General features: G+C 42.3%; 1 protein-coding gene across 3 annotated transcripts in view; it reads right to left on the reverse strand.

Moving 5' to 3' along the window:
- Positions 1-12,850: 12,850 nt before the first annotated feature.
- LOC119341199 (28 kDa ribonucleoprotein, chloroplastic) overlaps positions 12,851-19,600 on the reverse strand; it is a 7,147-nt gene continuing 397 nt past the window's right edge. The window contains exons 1-13 of one of the 3 annotated variants that reach the window (XM_037613076.1): positions 18,924-19,142; positions 18,743-18,832; positions 18,290-18,355; positions 17,418-17,483; positions 17,213-17,301; positions 17,081-17,126; positions 16,021-16,075; positions 15,350-15,426; positions 13,982-14,132; positions 13,764-13,897; positions 13,589-13,693; positions 13,365-13,496; positions 12,851-13,198 (exon numbers count right to left, since the gene is read on the reverse strand). In XM_037613076.1, the coding sequence (XP_037468973.1) occupies positions 13,133-13,198; positions 13,365-13,496; positions 13,589-13,693; positions 13,764-13,897; positions 13,982-14,132; positions 15,350-15,426; positions 16,021-16,075; positions 17,081-17,126; positions 17,213-17,301; positions 17,418-17,483; positions 18,290-18,355; positions 18,743-18,832; positions 18,924-18,941 (1,095 nt within the window). In that variant the 5' untranslated portion in view covers positions 18,942-19,142 and the 3' untranslated portion in view covers positions 12,851-13,132. Of the gene's footprint in view, positions 13,199-13,364; positions 13,497-13,588; positions 13,694-13,763; positions 13,898-13,981; positions 14,136-15,349; positions 15,427-16,020; positions 16,076-17,080; positions 17,127-17,212; positions 17,302-17,417; positions 17,484-18,289; positions 18,356-18,742; positions 18,883-18,923; positions 19,143-19,600 lie in introns of those variants that run through there. The other 2 variants (XM_037613069.1, XM_037613084.1) reach the window with 2 other exon arrangements.

Raw genomic sequence — 19,600 nt, forward strand, 5'->3', positions numbered from 1 at the left:
TCAGGTCCAAAGCTCAGAATCAAGCAATTTAACTACCAGAGCAACAAATTTAGGAGGAGAACAGGAGCTTCAAACTAGGGTTATTGCTAAGAAATGGGGAAAATAGGGTCAGCACGCCACTGGCGGCTAGGGTTTACACCCAATACAAGAAAATCATACCCACACTCCGGGCAGAGGCTGGCTTTATAGCCATTACACTATAAAGCAAAAGAAAGTGAAAAGCAGAGTACATGGCCCTGTCGGATAAGCTACAACTAAGTGAAAGCACCATGGCCGCTGGATGGTAGATCGACGAAGGAGAGATGCCATCATCTGATGAACCGTTATCAACCCCTCCGAACCACACGATGAGAAATCTACGGCTAATAACACTTCCGGCACGCAGGAACAGGGGAGGATATAAACATGGCCTAACAAGACCCCCCCAATTGAGCCTGAGCTTGTCCTCAAGCTCTGAACGTAGGGAAAACTTTCTGGATAAATGTCGAATCCTCCCAAGTAGCTTCCTCCACTGGCAGATTTGTCCACTTGATTAGCCACCTGACCACTGGGATACTGATATTCCCTTGCTTCTGAGAGATCAGTGCTCTTTCTAGAACTGCTTCCGGTTCAATCTTGATAACACCATCAGGACCAATGAGTGGTAGGATGGTAGAAGGAACAACTATTGGCCCAACGTGCTATTTCAACTGGCTGACATGGAAGACATCATGTAACTAACAGCCCTCTGGTAATAGCAACTTATAAGCATGTTTCCCAATTCTGTTAAGTACTCTGAATGGCCCATAGAACTTGGAATGGAGTTTAAGATGCCTATGTAAACTGAGAGACGTGTGTTTGTAAGGTTGCAACTTTAAATACACCATATCTCCCACTGCAAACTCTCTTTCCTTCCTCTTCTTATCAGCAAAGTGCTTCATTCTGGACTAGGCTTTGATAAGGTTTTGTTTGATCACTTCAATGGCCAGCTCTCTGTTATGCAGTAAATCCTCATTGTCTTCACAAATAGCATCTCGTAGTGCTGATTCTGCTATCATTGGGGGAGGAAAACCATACAGGGCTTGAAAGGGTGTCATCTTTAGTGATGTGTGGAAAGAAGTATTATACCACCATTCTGCTAGTGCCAGCCATCAATGCCGCTTCCTAGGCTGCTGGAAACACATACACATCAAGTAGTTTTCCAAACACTGATTGACTCTTTCTGTTTGACCATCAGTTTGTGGGTGATAACTTGTGCTCATGTGCAACTTGATTTTCAGAGACTTGAACAGTTGCTGCCACAAATTGCTTGTAAATATTCTGTCTGTGTCAGTTACTATCATTAAAGGCATGCCATGTAATCTGAATACATTATCAGAGAATGCTCTTGCTACAGATTGCACTGTTATTGGATGTTTCATAGCAATGAAGTGGGAATACTTAGTAAATCTATCAACCACAACCAGGATCAAATCCTTGTTTTCATATTTAGGCAATCCCTCCACAAAATCCATGCTCACATGTGCCTAAGCAAAATCTGGTACAGGTAAAGGCTCTAGTAATCCAGGATAGGGAGTGTGCTCAGCCTTGTTCAACTGACAAACAGGGCATGCTTTCACAAAAGTCACCACATCTTGTTTTAGACCCTACTAATGGAAAATCAACTTCACTCTCTGGTAAGTTGCTCTTTCTCCAGAATGGCCTCCAAGTTCTGAATTGTGGAAAGTTTGTAGGATTTCCTGCTTGAGGTTGGTAGTTGATCCAATAACAATCTTGTTATGAAACCTGAGTATCCCATGCTTAAATGAATAAGCATCGTTGCTGGTTTTGTCCATAGTACACTCAGCAATAAGTTCCTTAATCTTATCATCTCTGTTGTAACTGCTTATTACCTCCGTTGCCCAAGTTGGAGTAACAACAGTTGCACTTAAGGAAGAAATCATGTGCTTCACTCTAGATAATGCATTTGCAACCTTATTTTCCTTCCCCTTTTTTATTCAACTATGAAATTAAAGCCCAACAGTTTAAGTAACAATTTATGTTGAATGCCTTCAGTGATTTTCTACTCTTGAATATATTTGAGACTCTCTTGATCAGTTCTGGTTACAAGGGCAATTGCTCAGAAGTAGTGCTCCCATTTTTTAACAGCTTCAATTATGGCCAAAGCTTCCTTGTCATATGTGCTCATAGCAGCTGCTTTAGGACCAATACTCTTGTTGAAATAAGATATAGGCGTTCTTTCTTGCATCAATACAGCTCCCAGTCCATAACCGCAAGCATCAGTTTCCAGAATAAAAGGTTTGGAAAAGTCTGGAAGAGCCAACACAGGTGAGTTTGTGAGCTTGTTTTTTAAAGCTTCAAATGCTTGTTGTTGTTCCTCTTTCCAAGCAAAACCATATTTATTTAAGCAATCAAACAGGGGTCTGCAAATTACTCCATATCCCTGAATGAATCTTCTGTCATAACCACTTAGCCCCAAGAAACTTCTCAACTCAGTCACTGTAGTAGGAGCTGGCCACTCCTTGGTGGCTTGTATTTTGGATGGGTCAGTAGACACTCCGTCTGAATTAATTACATGGCCCAAGTATTCAACTTCATGTTTGCCAAATGAGCACTTTTCCATTTTTGCATACAGATTATTTGCTTGTAATATTCCAAATACTTGCTTTAAGTGGCTCTTGTGCTCTTCCATAGAAAAGTTGAACACTAAAATGTCATCAAAGAAAACCACAACAAACTTGAGATGTCCAAACAAGAAGTTCATTAAGGCCTGAAATGTATGAGGGCCATTAGTCAGTCCAAAGGACATAACCAGAAATTCAAACAACCCCATATGTGAGTTGTGAATGCAGTTTTGGGTATATCTTCTTCAGCCATTCTGATTTGGTGGTACCCATTTCTGAGATCAACTTTGGAGAAAATCCTTGCTCCTTTGAGTTGGTCCAAAAGGTCTTCAATAACTGGTATGTGGTATTTGTTTTTAATAGTAATAGCATTCAATTTTCTATAGTCAGTACAGAGTCTTCATGAGCCTTTTTTTTCTTCACCAACAGCACAGGAGAGGAAAATGGACTGGTGTTAGGTCTGATCACTCCATTTCTCAAGAGTTCCCTAATTATTTTCTCCAAAATTTCCTTTTGATGATGAGGAATTTTGTATGGCCTTTGATTCACAATTTTAGCCCCCTCTACTAAAGGAATTCTATGGTCACAAGGCCTGCTTGGAGGTAGTTCAGTAGGTTCCTGGAACAACTTCTCATACTGGTCTAAAAGGGGTTGTAACTCTGCAGGAATTTCTTGGTTATCTGTTGTTAACTCAAGACCAGTAGTAGTAAACAAGAAAAAGCCACAAACAGCCTGTTCCAACAGCTTTTTAGTGTTATCTTTGGCCTCAACCACAGGGGTTATAGGTACAGTTTCATCCACAAATGTTAAGAACTGCCCAGTGTTGTCAGAGATTTTCATTTCCATTTTGATAAAGTCCATTTGAATTGGACTATACTTCCTAAGCCAATCCACCCCCAAAATCATGGCATACCCCTTCAATTTCAAGACTCTGAAATTATACAAAAGTGATGGCCTTGAATTTCATAAGCACATTTTTTTGCTTGGAATTCAGTCCATAGTACCCCTCCACTTGCAACCACTACTTTGATTTTTGGTGTTGGGCTTGGTGCAACTGGTAACTTACTAGCCATTCCTGGGGCTATGAATGTTGATGTACTGCCACTGTCCACCAATGTTGTGACAACAGTATTTCCAACTTTTACTGTTAACATACAAGTGTTTCTTGCTGCTCCTATGCCCATGGCAGCATGCATTGACAATTTTAACATAGCCTCATCAGATAGTTGCTCAGTTGCTTCCAGATCAGGGTCATCAAAATTTGTTACAAAAATTTCTCAGGGTTTTCAGTGTCTTGCACCTGTAGTACTTGTATCTCAGCTCTCTGACTCATTTTGCAAACCTTCATGTGGCCAGGTACCCAGGGTTCTTTACATTTGTAACACACTTGATTTTGCTTTGCCTGCTGAATAACAGTATTCCTGTTTGGTGTTGCTAGTGGAACAGTGGTTTTGGGCTGCTCAAAAATCACTTGTCTTTTGGGCTGAGGCATGTATGGTTTTGTTTGCACAGGAGGGGTGATAGGTTGTGCTTTTTCCATCCTCCTAGCATTCCAGACTGCAGCTTGCATGTCCTTAGGTTAAAAACACTCAACATGAATTTTAATATATGGATTTAATCCTGACACAAAGCTGGAAACATAGTAATCATCAGGGATTCCTGGGTTTTCTCTTCTCATGATATTCATTAATCGCTCAAACTGTTCCACATAGGCAGTAACTATAGTAGTTTGTTGTGCTGCACGGAAGGAACTAACAATATCACAGGCGGAATCTATAGAAAACATGTCAGGCAAATAGGAACAAAACTTATGCCATGGAACATTGCTTGGAGAATATCCGGTTCCTCTCCACCATTGAATAGAGGGTCCTTTGAGATAAGATATGGCCAGCTCTGTTCTATGTTCAATAGGAGTTCTGGCTGCAACAAAATATTGTTCCAGATTCTGAATCCAAGACTCAGGGTCTTGCCCTTCAAATTCAGAGATTTTAAGTTTTGTTGGTTTCACAGTGAGAATATTCCTCCGACCATCAACTGGGGTATTGGGCATTCTCCTATATATGTGGTCCGCTGTCTCTTTTTCAGGTATGTCATCAAGCTGCATTACATTGTTTGGTGATGTTTCCTTTGCTTGACCATAGTTTGGGTGTCTGTAAGGTACCTTAGGTGTATCCAAATGTAGTTCTTTGCCCGTGTGGTCTCTCAGAGTTGCTGTTCCAATTGGCAAAGGAGCAACTTTTCAGGCATTGCCACAGACGGTGGGGTAGGAACTTGGAGTTGTTTGGGCCTGCCCGGGGCTACCCTAGGTGAGTTGATCTGGTTGTCCTTCAGATGAACACTGCCTTGGCCCTCCTCCACTTGATCTGCATGTGCTGGCTCAGGATCTAATAGCAGACGCCTGAAGTTCTCTTGGATTTTGTCGAAGTTCTTCTGCATTGTTGCAAAGTTTCTGTTTACTGTTGCCTGAAATTGCTGAAACTCCTTGCGATCTTCCTCTTTGTCCTGCTAGAGCGTCTTGGTGTCCAATTCAAGGGATTCTAGCTGTAGTTCAGCTGTTGACCCTGAATCAGTCGGGCCCGTCATCTTGAAATCATCGGCAATCACCACCATAAAGGGTTGGGAGGGTGGGAGGACAGGTCACCGCCGCCTGCGCCCGCCTCCGAGGGTACACGATCAGGTCACAGGAGTTGGGGTTTTACCACCTGAGAAATTTTCCCCGGCAACCAGACCGTTTCTGATTGTACCCGAATACTGCCACTCCGGCTTCCACCTGATGTCGCCGCCGCCAGATTAGGGTGAGGAGAGGGATTTTACAGCCGCAACCAACCTCTACTACGCCCCAATCGATCACACCACCGAGGAAGGACTGGCTCTCAATACCAATTGTCAGGTCCAAAGCTCAGAATCAAGCAATTTAACTAGCATAGCAACAAATTTAGGAGAAGAACATGAGCTTCAAACTAGGTTTCTTGCTAAGAAATGGGGAAAATAGGGTCAGCACACCACTAGCGGCTAGGGTTTACACCCAATACAAGAAAATCATACCCACACTCCGGGCAGAGGCTGGCTTTATAGCCATTACACTTTAAGCGGAAGAAAGTGAAAAGCAGAGCACATGGCACATGGCCCTGTCGGATAAGCTACAGCTAAGTGAAAGCACCACAGCCGCTGGATGGTAGATCGACGAAGGAGAGATGCCATCATCTGGTGAACCATTATCAACGCCTTCGAACCACACGATGAGAAATCTACAGCTAATAACACTTTCTGGCACGCGGGAACAGGGGAGGATATAAACAGGGCCTGACAGGTCCTCTTCTTGTCGAGGAAGCAAGACGAGCTCCAGGTGGCGCGTCTGTCAGGCCGCGATATCTGAAGATTTACATTCAGTTAACTGTGGCAATTCCGGCACATAACGATTCGGGAGATCCAACGGCCTAGATTGGCTCCTCAAGCTACGCGCGTCGCCAGCCGTTAGTTTGCTTTCCGTTACTGTTACTTTTCATGTGTCTTTGTCGACAGCGAGACAGCCACCTACTTAACAGCCGGGTTGTGGCTGATCGGGATATCGAATCTTCTAGATTTCCCTTCGAGGATGAACCCTAAACTCATACGGCATAGCCTATAGTAATATATGCCCAGATTGGGGCCTCTTTCCTCGCAATTCTCTGAAATTCTTCCATAGAAACCGTTTCTCTGAACCTGTAGATCATCTAGGACCTGACAAATTAGTATTCAGAGCAGTGGTTCCTCGGTAGCTTCTGATCCACTCTAAATTTTTGCAAGAGAGGCAAGAATACCCACCCAATTCCCTCCCTGTGTTGTGTGGCGATGGCGGGCGGCGATTGATGTGCACGGTGAAGGTGTTCCTTGACTACGACATCAGGCGGCGGCGGATCCAGGGCGGCGCAGGAGGCGGTGATCGTTCAGGTACAGATCAGTAGTGTAGAGTGGTTGTGCGGGATCACTTCCAACAAGGTAAAATCTCACGTCCTTCATTGATCCGTGTACCTTGGGAGGCATGGAGCGTTGGCGGTGGCATGATCTGGTTTGGAGAGGTTGGTTGCCGCATTTGCAGTGGTAAAATTCCTCCTCTCTTCTCTGGATCAAGGCGATGGGGCGCACGAAGGCAGTTGATGAGGCCGAGTGGCAGGAGGTCCTCTCACTCCGAGATGAATTTGGTGCAGTGCAACAGGAAAACGCAGCGATGCGAGCAGACGTGTCAAAATTACAAGAAGATGTTCAGTCCATCAGTTCCAAACAAGATGACATAGCACTGCAAGTTGGAGGAATTGAAAAGGATGTGTTAGATCTGGCAAACAATTATCCACAATGAGTTCAGTCTTGCAGAAATTGGTAGCTCCATCCGGGTCAGGCACTAGAACTGAGCAACAACCTGCAGTTGACACTGCTGTTAGATCCCCAACACTGCAACAACAACAACAGGACAGGCCATCTAGCAGAACTGCACAGCTGAGACAACAATTAGAAGCAGAACAAGAAAAGACTAGACAAATGGAAGAATTTCATATGCAGCAACTACCTCAGATCAGAACTGCCAGAACTGCACCACCACCTGGGTTTGGAACTCAAGCTAACTTGGAAACAGCTAGTGCTATTGGAACACTAGTAACACAGAGAAGGGGAAGTCACACTCCTGTTTTCCAACAGTATCAGCAACCATCTCGAGACAGGCAATTGTGGCAGGGCTACTTCAGAACCTATGAGCAGGATATGCAGGCTCAATTCATGAAGGCCATGACAAAAGGTCCAAGGATAGATTTTCCTAGATTCTCTAGTGAAGATCTTGTGGGTTGGATCAGACAGAGTAACAAGTATTTCCAAATGGCAGCAGCACCTGAAGAGTACAAGGTATCACTTTCCCAGATGTACATAACAGGAGATGCTGATGTATGGTTGAGAAGATTTGGTTTACTCAAGAAACAATTGTCCTGGCAAGAATTTGGAAAAGAAATCATCAAGAGATTCTCTGCCCAAGGCTCTTACGATCTCACTGACAAATTCACTTCTCTTAAACAAGGAAGCACTTCAGTGTCTGAGTACACCAAGTTATTTGAGGATTTAATGGCTGAACTGCAGGAAGAAAATCCTACACTGTCTGAACCCTGGTTTATTAAGTGCTATGTGAATGGGATGAGAGATGGAATAAAATACCAATTAAGACTTCTTAGACCCACTTCTCTAACTGATGCATACTGCTTGGCGAAGGAGATTGAACCTTGTCACCCTCCTCCTGTGACACAGGTTAAGAAGTCCACAATTCCTTACAATAACTACTGGCAGAAAAATGTAACACCTGCAGCTGGCAAACAAGTGATCAACACTGTAGTAGTCCCAACAACTACTCCACAAAGAACACTGGACATGTTAACAGCCAAATTCAGAAAAGCAGAAAAGTTGGGGAGTGTTGGAGATGTGGTGATAAATGGTTCCATGGCCATAAATGCACTCTAGTTCCTAATGTGCACATGTTACAACAAGAAATGGAAGAATCTGGTCCAGAAGAGACAGAACCTGATCAACAGAAAGTAATGGAAGAAGGAACAGAACAACATGAGCAAGCAATGTTTATATCTGCACATGCTATGGGCCAGCAGCTTGGTGTGCAATCTCCTACAGTAATTGTGCATGTTAATGGAAAAAGGGCAGTAGCATTACTGGATACAGGAAGTTCAACCTCTTTCATCACTGAGCAGTTTGCTATTAAATCAAACTTTCAATTACTCCCTGTTAAGCCTAGAAAGGTTTCTGTAGCTGGAGGAGGTCTGCTGCTTTCTGTTGCTGTAGTTCCAAATTGTGTTTTTCAACTGGTCAAACTAAAGTTGGAACACTCTTTCAGAATTCTCAACCTCCCTAGTCATGATATGATCCTAGGGTATGATTGGTTTTCATTGGTTAGTCATGTGGCTTTTGATGTGCCACACAATTAGTTCAGTTTCACTCTCTAAGGGAAAACAACAGTCACAACAGCAGTTTACAACTCCAATGAGGAAATCCTGAAAATACCAGCAGAACAAGTAACTAAGTTGTTGGACAAGGGTGTGGAAACTTTTCTTCTCCAAATTCACAATATAGTGGCTCAAACTCCTGAAAAGCACTGTATCCCAGCTGCAATAAACAACTTGTTACAGGAGTACAAGGATGTTTTTGCAGAACCAACAACATTACCTCCCAAGAGAGAATTGGACCATAAAATCCCCTTGATGCCAGGAGTGGATCCACCTCATGTAAGGCCATATAGAGTCCCCCACCATCAAAAGGCAGAAATGGAAAAACAGATCAAACACCTACTGGATAATAAGCTCATAAGGAACAGTCAGAGTCCATATGCAGCTCATGTTCTTCTAGTCAAAAAGAAAGATGGTACTATGATGTTGTACTGGTTTTAGAAAGTTGAACACGGTGACAGTGAAGAACAAATTCCCTATACCAGTTATTGAGGATCTACTGGATGAGTTGCATGGAGCAAAGATTTTTTCCAAAATTGACCTAAAGTTAGGATATCATCAGATAAGAATGGACCCTGCAGACATTCATAAAACTGCATTCAGAACTTTTCTGGGGCATTATGAATATTTGGTGATGCCCTTTGGATTATCTAATGCACCAGCAACATTCCAAGCTCTCATGAATTTCTTGTTTGCTAAGTACAACAGGAAGTTTGTACTGGTATTCTTTGATGATATCCTAGTGTTCAGCAATACTGTTGAAGAGCATGTGGAACATTTAAAGCAAGTGCTGCAAATCTTGAAAGAAAACCAGTTGTTTGCCAAAATGTCCAAATGTGCTTTTGTAGTTCCTCAAGTGGAATATTTGGGACATGTAGTTTCTCGAGAAGGATTAGCTACTGAGCCCAGCAAGATTAAAGCAATTGTGGGCTGGCCTACACCCACTGATATCACTAAGTTGAGAAGTTTCTTGGGCCTAGCTGGTTACTATAGAAGGTTCATCAAAGATTATGGAACAATTTGCATGCCATTGCATGATGCTCTTAAGAAAGGAAAATTCCTGTGGACAGCAGAGCAAGATAAAGCTTTCAAAAAATTACAACAAGCTTTGGTAACAGCCCCAGCACTGGCCCTGCCCAATTTCAATGTCCCTTTTACATTAGAAACTGATGCTTCAGGCTATGGCATTGGTGATGTACTTATGCAAGAGGGCAGACCATTGGCATACTACAGTTCTTCACTCTGTCCAAGAAATGCTGCCCTATCTACTTATGAGAAAGAAGCTCTAGCAATCCTGGAAGCTTTAAAGAAATGGAGACATTACTTACTGGGAAATTCGGTAATCATCAAAACTGATCAGCAGTCCTTGAAATTCATAACTGACCAAAAGATTAATGAAGGAATACAACACAAATTAATGATGAAGTTGCTAGAGTCCAATTTCACCATTCAGTATAAGAAGGGCATTACCAACAGAGTAGCTGATGCTCTGTCTAGAGTACTTCCCAAATGCATGTCTATATCCACTGTTACTCCTGAGTGGGCAAAGGAGTTGCTCAGTAGCTATCAAACTGATCCAACCACAAAGAAACTGCAGGAAAAAATGCTAGTACAATCTCCTGAGGACAAGTCTGATTACTCCATACATGCTGGTATTATCAGATTCAAAGGAAAAATTCTGGTGGGAAATGACAACAGTTTGAGGGAGAGATTGATTTCTGCTCTACATAACTCACCTGTGGGAGGACACTCAGGTATGAGAGCTACATATCAGAGAGTGAAAGGAATTTTCTATTGGCCAGGTCTTAAACAAGTTGTGGAACAGTTCATAGCTACTTGTCCTATCTGTCAGAGAGCAAAGCATGACAATTGCTCACAGCCAGGACTTCTAGATCCTTTACCAGTTGCTGACATGGCTTGGCAGCACATATCAATTGATTTCATAGAAGGCCTTCCCAATTCCCAAGGAAAGGATGTGATACTAGTGGTAGTTGACAGGTTCACCAAGTACTCTCATTTCATACCTTTGTCACATCCTTACACAGTCCAGAGTGTAGCTCAAGCCTTTGTAGATAACATTATCAAACTTCATGGACCTCCAACACTCATTATCTCTGACAGAGATAGGATCTTTACCAGCCAACTGTGGAGAGACATCTTTGCTGCATACAAAAGTGAACTAAGATATAGTTCAGCCTACCACCCACAAACGGATGGCCAAACCGAGAGCATAAATCAGTGCTTGGAAACATATTTAAGGTGTATGACTACACAAGAGCCAAAGAAGTGGTTAGCATGGCTACCCCTAGTTGAATATTGGTACAATACCAGTTATCATACAACCCTGAAAATGAGCCCCTTTCAAGCATTATATGGATTTCCTCCCCCATTGATTGCTGAATTAGCAATACCTGGACCTGATAATGAGGAAGCACGGGACTTCTTAATAGCCAAGCAGAATATGTTGCACCAATTGAAAGAAAACTTGCTGCAAGCTTAGAATAGAATGAAAAGGTATGCAGATCTGAAAAGAGTGGAGAGACAATTTGAAGTTGGTGATTTGGTATATCTTAAGATGGCACCATACAGGCTTGCAGCATTTGGTTTCAGAGGCGCAATCAAACTACACAACAAATACTATGGTCCATTCTTGGTGATCCAGAAAATTGGCAACAGTGCTTATAAGTTGCAATTTCCAGAACAGGTGCAAATGCACCCAGTTTTCCATGTCAGTCAGTTAAAAAAGCACTTGGGTCACAAGTCCATTCCCAGGCCGCACCTACCAATGGTGAATGTTGATGGCACCATCAAAACAGAACTGGCTCAAGTATTGGAAGTCAGACAGGTCCCTCGCAAAAACGTGCCAGTGGTACAGTGGCTGATCCAATGGGCAAATCTAACAGCGGAAGATGCAACCTGGGAAGATGCAGAGTTCATCAAACACGTCTTTCCGGCGTTCTTTCGGAGCACAACCGAAGCCTGGAGAATCAACAACAAAACACCATGAGGACACGCCGGCTCTTCAGGAGGGGGTAATGTCAGGCCGCGATATCTGAAGATTTACATTCAGTTAACTATGGCAATTCTGGCACATAACGATTCGGGAGATCCAACGGCCTAGATTGGCTCCTCAAGCTACGCGTGTCACCAGCCGTTAGTTTTCTTTCCGTTACTGTTACTTTTCATGTGTCTCTGTCGACAGCGAGACAGCCACCTACTTAACAGTCGGGTTGTGGCTGATCGGGATATCGAATCTTCTAGATTTTCCTTCGAGGATGAACCCTAAACTCATACGGCATAACCTATAGTAATATATGCCCAGATTGGGGCCTCTTTCCTCTTCCATACAAACCGTTTCTCTGAACCTGTAGATCATCTAGGACCTGACAGCGTCGCCCCGGCGTGGAGCACGAGCTGGTCGCGCACGCTGGAGACGAAGCTGCCGTAGGTCAGCACGCGGCAGTGGGTCATGCACATCATCGCAGTAGTTTACTACACTTGTTGACCTGGGCTAGCTTGACATCGTAGTGGTTTTTTTTTCGAAACGGAGGCAAAGATTGCCTCATCTATTAATAAAGCAGAAGAGAATTGCCCAGTTAATTACGGAAAATCGGGCAAAAACCGAAACAACAAGGGCCAAGCCCACTCCCATAAACTGAAACACACAGGGCAAAGCCCACCCTCATCGACGACTTGTCGACCTGCGGACAGACAACGCAGCTCCGATTCTGACGAAAAACTCAGAAGAACGAAACCAAGCACGGCTGGCGCCACGGAAGATCGCCGAAAGGCCACAAGCAGCCAGTCATCGTACACCACAGGGCCTCACCGCCGCAGCTTCGACTCCATAGCAACAAACAAACCGAGGCAATACCGTGGACACGCCGGAGAAGAGCCGACTATCGCAACCATTGCCGCGTCACCGACATCGCTCCCACCATCGTAGTGGGTTGTGAAATCGTGCTTGTCTGACTGGTTTGCTTATTTTACCGTTTGGCTAAAATACGTTTCTACTACCTTCTTTTTGGGGGGCAACGATGCTGCAACCGCAAACTAAGTAACAAGGCCCAGTAGGTTAATCACTTGACCAACATTCAAAAACCAAGGGAAGGGTGCGCGTTGCAGAAGTCAAATTTAGCCTTCGATTCAGCGATTGCAAGATGCTGGCAACACATGTGCATTTCAGAGGAAATCCTCGGATAAAACATGGGCAACCGGAACCTTGGCTAGCCGAATTTACGCAAGGAGCAAACCAAATAGGCCCAACGCTGAAAAACGTAATCAAACTGCACAGCTAACCCGTCTGCCAGCTAGCATAATCGGCAATGTTCAGAGTCTGCCACACCATATAATCAAATTTCCGGTGGCACATGAATACAGAAAAACGTCATGAACAAAAAGGGTTACGCATATCCTGGACAAAAACAAACATAAGTATACACGGTACCATAGAATCCTGACAACGGAACATCCTTTTTTTCACTATCATGTTCTCACAATGTCATAGCATCTTCATGCTATCATGTCGCTTAAATGCTGTGATGGCTCCAAGAGAGTGCCTCAGTAGGGTCTGTAGCGCGGTTGTACTCTTGATCTGCTGCTACTTCCACTGGGACCATAACCATACTGAAACGTGAGAAAGATTTGTTAGCCAATGTTTCGCAACTCACAAGTGATAATCGAGAAAGTCGAAGAGCGAGTGGGAAACTAATTTGAAGCCTATGCCGCTTCACAAAAATATACATGAAGAAGATGAAAACAGTAGTAGCTTTAGTTACTGCTCTCTACTTACATCATAACCAAGACTGCCAGAGAACTGGCCATAAGACATCATCGGGCTGTAAGCTCCATATGGCCCAGGTGGTTCCATGTACCCGCCTCGACTGGGGCCACCCTCCACGGGTGCAGCTGAGTCTACAGCAACCTGGGGAGAAAACACAAGGCAGATCAATGAATTAATCTCCGCACTGGCATTTTTTGCAGGCTGAGCTGAGGCAATGGCTCTTGTTGTCTCACCTCCTGTCCCAAAATTTCATGACTTCTTCGCGCTACACGATCTGCTACACCGTCCTCAGCAAAAGTAACAAAACCAAAACCACGGTGGCCGCTCTTTTTTGGATCCTACGATAGCACTAGGGTTTGTAAGTTGTCAAGAGACTAAACACTACCAATAATGATGGGAGAGCCAAACCTTTGGAATGTATGCATCCACAATTCTGCCAAATCGGCCAAAATAATCCCATAAATCATCAGTATTTGCTTCTTGTGGGAGTCTACCAATGAATATCTTTTTGCTTGATACAGGGGGCTCATTCAAGTATCCTCCTAGCCAATTTTGATGCAATATTCAGTAACAATCGATTGTTTCCAAGTCAAAATATCAGGCAAAGTGTAGAGCTCAAGACTTACTTCCATAAGCTGGCCCAGGATGATCATACAGTGTTGGTACGCCCAGAGCTGCATATCTGGTAGCAGCTGTAATGTATGCATTGTATGAGCCATAACCACCCTCGCCCTGTGCTCCTCCCCCCCTCCTTGGAGGGTGCCTCACTTCTTCATCCTGCTATGTAGGAGGGAAAGCAATATCGTAAATGGATAACTACAGCACCAGTGTGAGGCTACCACAGCCCTTGTCCTTGATCTCTTTATCTCTCTTTAATGAAGTAAACCTAATCTCAAAATGTGTGCATGTCTGTGCAGTATTCAAACAGCTCTGTTGAGCAATTATTGTGGTTGTGTCTCATATGGGATCGCCAAGCCATAACACTATAATCATGTGCTTTTCACATCCCTGAGTATAATCATGTGCTTTTCACACCCCTGAGTGTTTCGATTTCTTCGTTCCAAAGAAGCCCTTTATAGGATCATGGTCGTATCCGAATGCTAATTGTAGCATCTTTAGGATCATGATCCTGCGGACCTACATTTGTAAGCAAAATTTAGCATTTAGTCTGTGTTTATGTTCTTTATATGCTTTCATACTGCCTCCATTTTCCAGTACATTGAAAATGTATCATTTATTACTGTTAGATGCTACAGTTCTTCATTAATTCTACCATTACAACAATTTTCAACCTGTATAGAAACATTTGCTCGTACAGGTTCATCAAACAAGAAAAGCATATACATTTGCTATGACCTTCCAACTTCTTAAGTAACACATTAATACATAAATAAAGATAAAAAGGGTACATAGTTATAATGAATTGTATTGTATGCATTATTACTTCCTCAAATTTCATAAAATTGGTCATTTTGGACATAGCAAAGTCAAACTTCAAAAACTCTGACTGCATATGTATCTTCAAAAATGTTCAGATTGGACACATGATAATCATACATATAGGTTTATCTTGACAAAAATCACAATAAAGTTTTGTTCAACTTTATACATACATTGCAATAGGAATAAGTAATCAAAGTTGCATTTTGGGGATTGTGCCCATGTCCAATATAACCCCTTTTCAAGCACTAGAAGGAGTAAATTGGTAGGATCATGGTACGATTGGATATCACAACCCGGACCAGTTCAACCACAAAACAATCCACCACTTTGCAAGCACTAGGAGTAAAATTGGTAGGATCATGGTATGATTAGATATTACAACCCGGACCAGTTCAACCCCAAAACAATCCTTCCTACTTCCTAGACTAAACCATAGTGTCAAGTCGTCAACCCTGGGTGTTAGTTCTAGTTTAAGTATTAGAGATGGAGCACACAAAATATTACATGTATTCCAAGTTCAAACACTGAGCTAAGTGAATTGCGAAATGTACCTTCGGAGTTGCACGATCAACAACAACTGTTGTGCCATCAATCTCATGATTTTCTTGCATGACATTGTCCACGCACTCTACAAATTACAGTTGAAAGTTACAAACTAAAGCTAAACAGGTTGTTGAGGAACACTATTACTCGTGGTAAATGGTGAAGCAAATGGAAGTTCCAAGAATAATTTAGGAATGCAGCTTCCAAATTAAAATCAAATCCTAGCTCATGCCTCATGCACAAGTGAAGTAGATGAGAACAAATAAGCACTTAGGCAGAAGAATGTAAGATCGTAGATCTGAGTCAAAACTCTAGTTACAAAACAGACAATAATCAGTTAAAAATGTAAGCTAGTGCGGGCATTGCTGCTACAAACCTACTGCGTGAATTTAAGGTTATGGGTGATGGTGAAATTCATAGGGGGTCTTGCTGTACTGCGGCGGCACTACAAGCACCAGTCCCACCATTATATTGCTATAGTACAAAGGCAATGTTCTTGCATCACATGGAAGACCAAAGTTATACTCCCCTGATCCAAATTAATTGACACATCCTCTATACAATGTGCATACAAATTAATTAGGATCGGAGGGAGTAACATTATTCCTCTATTTAGTTCAATCTGACCTACCAACGTATTAATTAAATAAACGTCTCTTAGAAGATTCTATACACGTACCTGCACTCCGGAAAGTGACAAAGCCAATTCCACGATGTTCTTTTGAACCCAGTTCCTGCACGAGATTGGTGGGAGAACAAAACCCATGTTAGCAGAAGCATCTTGACTCAAACTGCAATTTCTCTGTAGAATATTTTGGACATAATCATGGAATGGTTGCATCAAAGAGGTGGCCAGCAAATAAAAAAAGATATTACAGGGACTAGAAAATAAAGGAAATTGGGCATGTGAAAATCCAATTCCACCCGTCTTGTCTATTCTAACTAAAGTGATGCAAGCGAGCTGACCAGACTCCTCAACAGGCTGTATGCTTTCACAGGTGTCTAGCGGTAGACAAGTCTGTAAGCTTGAACCCTCATCTATGTCCATCACAATAATCTGGGTTTGTTAGATATGGAAGCTCCAAAGACTAGATGAAAAATCATTCTAACTTCTAAGAAAAGTTGTCTCAAAGATTCTTAAGTTATACTGGACGAATCTCTCTTCAACAGTACACACTTGACAAATCAAGGCACTGTGTCTTGTCAGGTGTTCAAAACTAATCAAACACGTGTGGGGGAAGTAGCTTGACCATAGTATAACAGGTTTATGCAGCAACAACAACAACAACAAAGCCTTTAGTCCCAAACAAGTTAAGGTAGGCTATATAACAGGTTTATGCGTTCAATTATATTGAAATATGTCCTAAAGATGCTTGCACAGCATCAATTTTAATTGTCAGTCAAAAGAAAACTAGAACATTCTTTGGTATTTGCCTCCTTGAGTGATCGTGAATGGCCAGGAAAGGTGTAAAGTCATTAAATCAGTAATTTGGTGATCTTTAACGTGAAAAGTAACTTCCACTAAAACAGTGCAAACGTTGGCTGGAAATATCTTCAATGTACTATCAAAAAAGAGAAGGTAGCAGATATTAACATACAGAAAATTGATGCCAATCAGCAACTGTTTTTGTTGTTTGTATATTACCACAGTTTTAGTAAATACACTAACATGAACAAAACGAGATGACAGCACCTCGATCTAGAATATTATATATCTCGTATCAGCTTAATTTCCTCACCTTGGGCATATAAAGATCTGTTATTTCTCCAAAAGTTTGAAAATGCCTGTTCAAACAATCTCAATGCTTAGACAAGTTCATATATTGAAGGTTGCGTAGATCAACAATGGCAAAACATGTACTGGAGCTCACCTGCGAAACATTGACTCATCCACAGACTGTGGAATCCGAGCAACAAATATCCTGGTAGCTTTCTTGTTTCCTGGAGCTCGCATTTCTTCCTGTGTTTAGAACTCATCACATCGTTACCAAAAAAGGCAAGCAAAGGTCTGGCACTGAAGATCTGTCGTATGCTGCATATGGTAGATGAGATTTTCCACTTTTTGCTAATATTTACCTTGGGAGTCGCTATCTTCACTTCCAGAGTTCGGTCTCCAAGAATATGCTCAGAGTTAACAACATTCTAAAAAATAGTACACAGAGAATCGGAGTTAATAGAGGCGACAGGAGAGAATCATATATAACTAAACTAGTCAAAAGATGCCATCAAATCATATCCTAATCACTTCTCAAAACTTTCTTCATTCAGTTGACTAAAGCATGACCAGGACAAAGGAAAATGTATTGGTTTGCTCAGAAATGTCTGTACTTCCGGCACACTGCCTCTGTTCCAAAATACAAGGTATATTAGCTTTTTCTAGAAGTCAAACTTTTCTATATTTGACCAATGTTTATGATTTGGTAATGTGGTTATTGATATTTTTTCTCTATAAACTTGGTCAAACATAAAGAAATTCGACTATCAGAAAATTAATACACCTTATATTTTGGAATGAAGGGAGTATTGTTGACGGCTAGAACACTGATAAAGTACCCATCTAGAACTAACAATTTTTTGTTAGTTTAACATTTACTGTTATACTTTAGATAGTGTTAAATATGATTGGTTTGAGCGAAGCAATAGCATGTATTAAGTGACTAGTTGCCCATTTTCTTTAAATGGTTGATAAACAAGCAAGATGCCACTACAGGACGTTAAAACTGAGGAGAACCTCACACTCGGTGGGGATCAACTAGATGTACAGTATACAACCACAAGAGAGGTAAAAACAAAAAGATCTTTGTCGCAAAAGGCAATGTAGAGGTTAGTTATGTACGTTGTCAAGGAATGAAACGTAAACAATAGAGAGTAAGCATTACCATTTGCCACTGGCCTCAGATAAGATGCAATTAAAGTCCTAATAAACCGAAGGGATTCCCGTTTATTACCTTTGCATCCTCTACTGACGAAAACGTCACGTATCCAAAACCACGAGATCGACCAGATGAGCGATCCTGACATTTTGTAAAGGTATAAAACATGTTGGTAAATTATTAGATTGGAAATGAGCAATAAAACATGATTTGAATAAAAAATGATGTAGCCCATGAAGAAACAAAATTCAGTCGTCCCTTGAAGAAACAAATGACATAATAGAGAAAGATAAAAACACAAAGTCAAACTTGTTTTGATTGCAATAAGAACAATATCCATGTGTGCCTTTGCGAGATTGAGGGCAGACCATCAATTAGACAAGAGACAGTTCAGTTTTCAACGTTGCTTAAAAAAAGATGAATATTAAGTATAAACTTATTTGAAACATCAGCGCTGAAAAATTGAGGAACGACACAAGAAAGACTATGCCTCATCAAATTGATAGCAGATGTTGAATTGTCACAAACCTTCATAACAATGCAATCATCCAGGGGGCCAAACTTGCTCATGTACTCTTTTAATCCTTCTGTATCCACATCCCAGGGGATTCCAAGAACCTAAGCGCATGAAGTGCTCACCCTTGTTACTCCTGGAGGAAGGCATCCCTAAAATAGATCTCGTGAAATGAAAAAAGGATTAGTAACTAACCACAAGCTTTGAAGCCATGCTATCACTACGCTCCTCTCCTGTACTTCTCAGGCCAAGAAAACTCCCGATCTATGCTTCTTCAGCGACACCCGGGTGTTGCTCTTATCGAGCTATGTGTCCAAAGGAAAAGGTTCCCAAGCCTGAGACTCTCCCCTCACTCTTGAGGCTGGACTGGCGACCTCCACTCTTTATCGATCTCACTCAGCTCACGGTAGTAACTAGTAAAACAATGGTAAAAGTTACTCGATTAGTACTTCAACATCTATGGCATGAAGAACAGTAGCAGCATGTTGTTATAATTATCACTCGTCTACAGTAAAAACAAAGGTAGAGAAAACTAAAACACAGGGCAATGGGGACAGGAGGAACGCGGTGTCCCCGGCGGGATTGAGGCGTCGGCGATAACGCTAAGGTAGGTCACAGGATTCAGGCGGAAGGGGAAGCAAAGGTACACGGGATAGTAGGGTTCGGCTCTGGATGGACATGATGTATATAGAAGAACTAATCAGGATAAAATCGCGTCGCAATTTTCAAACCATCGAGAAATTCCAAATCTGACGGCGCGTCAAGCCATCTTCTTGGAGGGCCTAAATCTCGAATTGCTCCGAGGAAGAGGCTGAATTCCCTGGCGCGGAAACCCACGGGGCAGGAACGGACCTACGTCTCGCGGAACGAAG

This window comes from Triticum dicoccoides, chromosome 1B (assembly GCF_002162155.2).
Source record: "Triticum dicoccoides isolate Atlit2015 ecotype Zavitan chromosome 1B, WEW_v2.0, whole genome shotgun sequence".
Lineage (NCBI taxonomy): Eukaryota > Viridiplantae > Streptophyta > Magnoliopsida > Poales > Poaceae > Triticum > Triticum dicoccoides.